Raw genomic sequence first — 7,832 nt, forward strand, 5'->3', positions numbered from 1 at the left:
TTTTAGCCACATAATGAATCAAAGTTCATCACAAGTAGCTTTTCCATAAGCTAAGGTAAATATTAATGTATATAAAGATGCACACCATAATGGTAACCCATGACAATAAAATAACACACATAATAATTTAACAGCATAAGATATAACATAAAACCCTAATGTACATAAATGATAAGAAAAAACAGTTCATGAAAACCTATAATTGTGAAATGTCACAGAGAACTCTATATTTTTTTCACTGTAAGTTATGAGATGACTTGTTCTTTTTCACTTCCAAAAACTGCATTTAACCATATTTTACTGTAAAATTAAATCAAGTCTCCCATTAGCTCATATATAGTAAAGGTACTTGCCATTAACCAATTAACATGTTTTTAATGTGTCACCTACTGTATTTAGTCTTTTATCATTAAAGTTATGATCATTTTCACTAAGACTGTGCAGCTACAGTTTGTACAGTCGCACAATAAGAAATGCGGATTTGCAAAGCTCTTACTCTTTCACATGCATTAACAAACGCCCATCTATTTCTCAATCTCTTTCCTTTCTCAAAGAGGAAAGAGTGCTCTTAGGGAATGCATGGAATGTGTGATGTAAAGCTACAGAGGATGTGATGTGTGCACCTGCACACAGGATTGGATATCTGATGGCCTCAAAACAAACAAAACAATCTTTTTCGCTCTCTGTCTCAATACGCTCTTGTCGTTCTTGACAGTGATACTCAGGTGTCATCAGTCTGTGCATTTCACTCTCACAACCCTTGCTCACACGGCAAGCTCAGGGTCAAATGTTGAGGTGAAAGGTCACCTGCGGGTTCGTTTAACACAATCTTCCTGGGTTTCTTTTGACAGGAAGTTAGCATGGTGAGATGAGAGGAAAATTGCCGGCAGGCATTATCCTCTTGTCTGTGTGTGTGTGTGTGTGTGCAAACATTTTAAAAGGGTAAATTCTTTTTCGTAGGTTAAAAAAAGTTACTGACGTTTTTGTGATATCTTTTTTTGGGAACAATTAGGTGTGAACTGCTTGCTCTGAAACATCTTTATTAATTATGGACATTTTTGATCATGTTTTGCTTGAAAATGAGATGAAGGAACACTATAAAGAAGCTAATGTGTAAATTGGCAAACATTCGCTTTAGTTTATGACTCAAGGAGCTGTTACAGAGAAACCAGCATACATCAGCCTGTATTTACCAGTCAGCCCACTGAATGACATCATGCAAATCACTCACACACACACACACACACACACACACACACACACTCATCCTGTTACACTCGAACACTCTTTAACACCAATTCCTACACTCCTTTAGATACGAAACATCTTTATTAATTATGGACATTTTTGATCATGTTTTGCTTGAAAATGAGATGAAGGAACACTATAAAGAAGCTAATGTGTAAATTGGCAAACATTCGCTTTAGTTTATGACTCAAGGAGCTGTTACAGAGAAACCAGCATACATCAGCCTGTATTTACCAGTCAGCCCACTGAATGACATCATGCAAATCACTCACACACACACACACACACACACACACACACACACTCATCCTGTTACACTCGAACACTCTTTAACACCAATTCCTACACTCCTTTAGATACAGAGACCATTATTTACAGACACATACACTCTTGCCTCTATGCTGTGGGTACAGGATGGCTCATGTTAAAACTGGCTGGTAAACTGATTCCTCACATCACTTAACTTATTTCAATCTAGCTATAATTACCAAAAGCTGCCACCAATTTCATCAGCATGTCTTAAAGCATTTGGAACTTCTTTTTTTGATGAATTTAGCATGTTAGGCAACATCATGTTGAAATTAATAAAAATGTCCATTTTAGTAACCGACTATACAAAGAAACAACAAAATAATCAGAATTAAAAATATTGACTTGTGAAGATTCACTTCATTGTTAGTTTTAAATACAATTTCTTCCAAAAAATAAAAGAAAAAAAGAGCGAGAGAAAGACATAGTCATATATAAGATGATTTCTTCTTAAAGGTGATGCATGTCTCAAACATTGGATAATTCCAGCAGAGGTATGTTAAACAACTATAGTGTTCAGTCCTGGGTGTAGATTCCTTGCTGACCTGTTTAATTCATCCTTAATTCACAATATATTGACTTGTGAAGATTCACTTCATTGTTAGTTTTAAATACAATTTCTTCCAAAAAAGAAAAGAAAAAAAGAGCGAGAGAAAGACATAGTCGTATATAAGATGATTTCTTCTTAAAGGTGATGCATGTCTCAAACATTGGATAATTCCAGCAGAGGTATGTTAAACAACTATAGTGTTCAGTCCTGGGTGTAGATTCCTTGCTGACCTGTTTAATTCATCCTTAATTCACAATCACCACACTCACATGGGCAGGTTCTCTGCAGTTAGGTTTAGAATATCATGACTAATAACATTAAATAAATAGTGCTTTTCTTGGTCTTGTGTGTTCATTTGGGTAGTGTTTAGGTTGGTCTTAGGCATCAGACATGACATCTATGTCCTCAGATCCGGTCTGTTTGGTGGCAATTCTCCAGCGGTTAGTGTGGTGGTTTCCCTTCTTCTTCTGTGTGCACTCCGGGCCCTCTTCCTCCAGCTTCTGTCGCTTATACTTGGTCCTGCGGTTCTGGAACCACACTTTCACCTGAGGGGAGCAGAAGACCAGGACATTGGTGAGTAGGCTATACATAACTATGTTGACAGTTTAGCCTGTCAAGACAGATTGTGACTGATGCCTAGAAACACAGTTCAAACGCATTTGTGTTCTAATGAACCATTTTAACGCCACAGATGGCACGCGGTCCATACAAGACATTCAGTTGACTCTGTTTTTTTTTTTTGTCCATTTTTAATTTGTTTTAGAACTTTGTTGCATAACAGAAGAAATCCAAACAAACACGAATAAGTTATACATTTTAAAGTAATTCATTTATTAATTAAAAGATGAATTAAAAAAAAAATTTGTTCTAGTTTTTTTTTCTTTTCTTTTCAATAACGGTTTACATTTCACACATTTCAAAAGAGCAGTCTATGCATATCGCCATAAATAGTCGCATTTAGGGGAACCAAGGACCCCTAACAACAACCCCGCAGAAGTGGAAGAAGAAAAAACGATGATTTACCGATATTTTTTATTTGATTTATTTCTGAAGCGGTCTCCTGCGCGCTTCGCTGAACAAATCCACGAGATGCTGACTGAATCCTGAATCACTTTCCACAAAACATAAGCGTAGAAATGAATTAGGCTAATTAAAAAAAAAAAAAAAAAAAAAACACACACACACAAATGGCCTATGGTTATGTATTGGCCAATATTTTTACAAAATTATCTTTCTCTTGCGATAGCTGCTATAAAGCGATGTTAATCCTATTATTATTTTAGATTAGGTATTTTATAGATTATAAGATTTTGTAAGATTTTACAAATTAAGTGTGCTATGTTGCGATATCCTACTATATCAAATCATGTTACTTGACGCTTATTTAGCCAAAACGGCATAATTTGGAGGAACACTGAGGAAAACTCACTTTGCCAGGGTTTGAATGACATGTAAACACAAATGAACAAGACAATTAAAAATAAAACGTTTTCAAACTGAGCTTTACATCGTTTGATCAGGGTGAATGGGTTTATTCTGATTTATCTGAGCAAAGCAAGCAGGCTAGAACTCATTCCTGGCCTAAAATAAAATGATATCACAGAGCGCAGTTAACAAGTGACACATGGCCAGCCATCGTCCTTTCAGACTCGGATTTATTCTGCTATTGGCCCGTTTCTGGATTTAGCAAGCAGCCCAAGTGTTGTTTACATGATCATGTAGGCCAACACATTGTCAGTACAACATTAATCATTCAAAATAAAAAATGTCTCATTATAGTCGTCAGTTTCCTACAATTTCATATCAAACATTTAATCATAACTTTAAAAAAAATAGGCCTATTTAGCCTATTATTATTATTATTATATGTGTTTTATTTATTTAATAGCCTACTTAAATTTCTTGGTTTCACAGGAATTATTTTAACTAGTTAAAGACTTTTTTTCTGTTATAGGCTATTTTGTGAAACTCTTAATTCGACTGGGCACTTTCTCTACTGCAAGCGAAACAGTAGCTACTGCTACTAAAGACCGATTTACTTTTGTGCCTTTAAAAAGATTAGCTATAAAGAGATTTTTCGATGTGCATGGGAAAACGGATTTTTTTGCTGTGTTATAGCACGAGTTTGCTAATGTTTACCTGAGTCTCAGAGAGACTGAGGCTGTTAGCGAGCTGTTTCCGTTCGGCTCCGACCACATAATGGTTCTTGTCGAAGGCCCGCTCCAGGCGCAGCAGCTGAGAGGGCGAGAACGCGGTGCGGATCCGCTTGGGCTTCCTCGCGAAAGGTCCGTGTAGTAGCAGCGTGTCCTGCGAGACGTCGTTCCCTGAAATAATCATAATAATCAATACAAGGCAACTTGATTAGTTTTTACAGTAGGCGGGACAGAAGAAAACGGAAGAAAACTGTAGCCTAGGCATCATTTGAAAGCTCTTTTCGATTAGCCTATATATACATTTCAACAAATGTGAACGCCAACTATCGACTTTAAAGTAGGCTATCGAAAATGTACCCTGATTTTATGACTATTTTAATTTATATGTTGAAATAGTTTTATAACTATATTTGATGCTTTCTAATTGTAGAATATTTTAGAATAAACATAAACGGTATGCCACTCCAGCTTGATATGGGCGCTTTTGGAGTTATCCTATATCTACACCCGTCTGAACTTGATAAGTAATTCTGTAAAAAAAAAAAAAAGTCTTAATGTTTGACTTTATGACTGAATAATATTTTAGGGATGTATTTACAACTCACTGAAAAATGATGAAAACAATTAACAAAGTTTCTACAATATTTCTATATGACTCTTCCATGGAAATTGCAATCAATTGACAAAATATTTTGCTATATTTTATATCGTTGTTTATTTATTTGTCTATAAAATATAAAGTCCAAATAATATAAACATGAATTAAAATCAATAGCCATGCCACATAGTGGCATTTTGTACTTTCTATCATTAATGGCCATGTAATTTGCCTATTAACACCCATTACGCATAACCTTTAACCTGATGACTGACTATAAAACCAAAAATGACAGGGTCCGTCGATTTGAAATGTTCTCAATTACAAAGGTTTACCCAAACAAAATCCGGCATTAATTATTAAGAATGGCCTATACTTTTAATGATTAAGAATGTCCTGTACTACCATCATAAAATTAGACTCTTCTTTAAAGGTCGTTATCACTGTTAGCTAGTTTATTAGCCTTTTTAGCTCATTAATAATATTTGACCTTTATATGAACATTTTTCAGTTCATACGTTTGTTAAGTCTTTCGACAACAGCTTCAACACCAGAAGAGAACAAATCATCCAATGAGCTATGAAAATAAAATTGTGATAATGACGAGGTGTAACGAGTTCATCAGAGCAGATTCGTCGTCTGTCTTTACCTCGACAGTGATTAGAAGTCGATAGTGTGGCAATTATAATATTAGTAGAGTCATTCATTAAGAAGTACCCACACCTATTAAACACAAACCCACAAGTACCCACAAACTATTAAACAATTAAAGGTCATCTTGGAAAAATAGAAGTAATGTAGCCTAATCTTAGGTTATTTACCATTTGAAAATAACTCACAAACGGCATTAAGGCTGAATAAATGTAAACTGCATTTTGCTGTAGGCAACATGAAACTGGTGGAAAGTCTGAATTCAAGATCAAGCAATTACTGTTATCAGAACTGTTCTCCAATCCTGCTATCATAAGCTTATACGAACATAATTTGTACTTTCTATCATTAATGGCCATGTAATTTGCCTATTAACACCCATTACGCATAACCTTTAACCTGATGACTGACTATAAAACCAAAAATGACAGGGTCCGTCGATTTGAAATGTTCTCAATTACAAAGGTTTACCCAAACAAAATCCGGCATTAATTATTAAGAATGGCCTATACTTTTAATGACTAAGAATGTCCTGTACTACCATCATAAAATTAGACTCTTCTTTAAAGGTCGTTATCACTGTTAGCTAGTTTATTAGCCTTTTTAGCTCATTAATAATATTTGACCTTTATATGAGCATTTTTCAGTTCATACGTTTGTTAAGTCTTTCGACAACAGCTTCAACACCAGAAGAGAACAAATAATCCAATGAGCTATGAAAATAAAATTGTGATAATGACGAGGTGTAACGAGTTCATCAGAGCAGATTCGTCGTCTGTCTTTACCTCGACAGTGATTAGAAGTCGATAGTGTGGCAATTATAATATTAGTAGAGTCATTCATTAAGAAGTACCCACACCTATTAAACACAAACCCACAAGTACCCACAAACTATTAAACAATTAAAGGTCATCTTGGAAAAATAGAAGTAATGTAGCCTAATCTTAGGTTATTTACCATTTGAAAATAACTCACAAACGGCATTAAGGCTGAATAAATGTAAACTGCATTTTGCTGTAGGCAACATGAAACTGGTGGAAAGTCTGAATTCAAGATCAAGCAATTACTGTTATCAGAACTGTTCTCCAATCCTGCTATCATAAGCTTATACGAACATAATGCATTCATTTTGGGAGGTATGACATTGTGCTTTTGTGCGTGGACAGCCCAGTCTAAATCTGTGTCCCGCTTCAAGTATCGCCTCAGGGCATCATTTGTGGTTTTCATTTCAACACGAACGCCAGCTATCCCGCTGCACAGTGCTGGTAAGTGACCTGTAGCCGCAAGCGAGCATTTATGGCAATATGTCAGATGAGTTCAGAGACAGACTCCATGCCCTTTAATGCACAGCACGGGCTACTTTTATTGAGCACTCTTGGAAAAGTAACCTACATGTACGTGTAAATATGCATAGGTTATTTTATTCTTTTCATAGGTGAAAAAGTTGTTTAATGCGCGGTGGATGCAATACGAACGCCAGCTATCCCGCTGCACAGTGCTGGTAAGTGACCTGTAGCCGCAAGCGAGCATTTATGGCAATATGTCAGATAAGTTCAGAGACAGACTCCATGCCCTTTAATGCACAGCACGGGCTACTTTTATTGAGCACTCTTGGAAAAGTAACCTACATGTACGTGGAAATATGCATAGGTTATTTTATTCTTTTCATAGGTGAAAAAGTTGTTTAATGCGCGGTGGATGCAACTATTTTATAAGATCGCTTACCTTGAAACCGATGGCCAAAAAACCTGTTCCTTAAGACCCACGGGTAGAAATTGAGTGGTTCACGGTGCTGCGTGCCAAAGAAGTGCGGGTGCTGGAGGTGCGTGCTGCCGAGCTGGTGTGGGTGCATGCTGAGAGGTGCATGGTTCACAGTCTCCGAGAACACCAGTTCGGGGTTTGGATAGAGCGCGCGGCCTGCGGGGCTTTGATACCCGTTAAGAAAACTGTCAGCAGGCGCCGCGTAGCTTAGTGCGGTAGGGCGAATAGGGTCTTCTGGTGTTAAGGGGCTTTCCTTCGCCACCAAAGACTCAATGGTAAAACAACGCTTTCCCGTTGCCGAGAACATTGTCCGTGACGGAACCAGTACAGTCCAGCAGATGAGGTTCACCTTCGCGTCCTTTCACAACTCCCGTAGTGACCTGTCAGCACAGCAGCACTATTTTAGAAAGACATTGTAGAGAAGTCAGATATAAACTAAATATAAAACACCTTAATGTTCCCTACTTTGGCCAATTACTGTGTAATCCATCGATCCATGAGTGTCCATAAACCATGAAAAGAAAAGTGAGAATAAAAGCTCGAGACCCATCGATTTGGATTT

The 7,832-nt window shown here is 36.8% G+C and overlaps 1 protein-coding gene across 1 annotated transcript; it reads right to left on the reverse strand.

Annotated features, from left to right (window-relative positions):
* Window positions 1–2,319: 2,319 nt before the first annotated feature.
* emx1 (empty spiracles homeobox 1) lies at window positions 2,320–7,577 on the reverse strand. Its single transcript, XM_016253614.1, has 3 exons — window positions 7,235–7,577; window positions 4,247–4,431; window positions 2,320–2,652 (listed from the first exon to the last, which is right to left on the reverse strand). Exons 1-3 carry the CDS (start codon window positions 7,575–7,577, stop codon window positions 2,485–2,487), a joined length of 696 nt encoding a protein of 231 aa, XP_016109100.1. The 3' UTR covers window positions 2,320–2,484.
* Between the last annotated feature and the right edge of the window lie 255 nt (window positions 7,578–7,832).

The sequence above is a fragment of the Sinocyclocheilus grahami genome, unplaced genomic scaffold (genome assembly GCF_001515645.1).
Source record: "Sinocyclocheilus grahami isolate Dianchi unplaced genomic scaffold, SAMN03320097.WGS_v1.1 scaffold1192.1, whole genome shotgun sequence".
Lineage (NCBI taxonomy): Eukaryota > Metazoa > Chordata > Actinopteri > Cypriniformes > Cyprinidae > Sinocyclocheilus > Sinocyclocheilus grahami.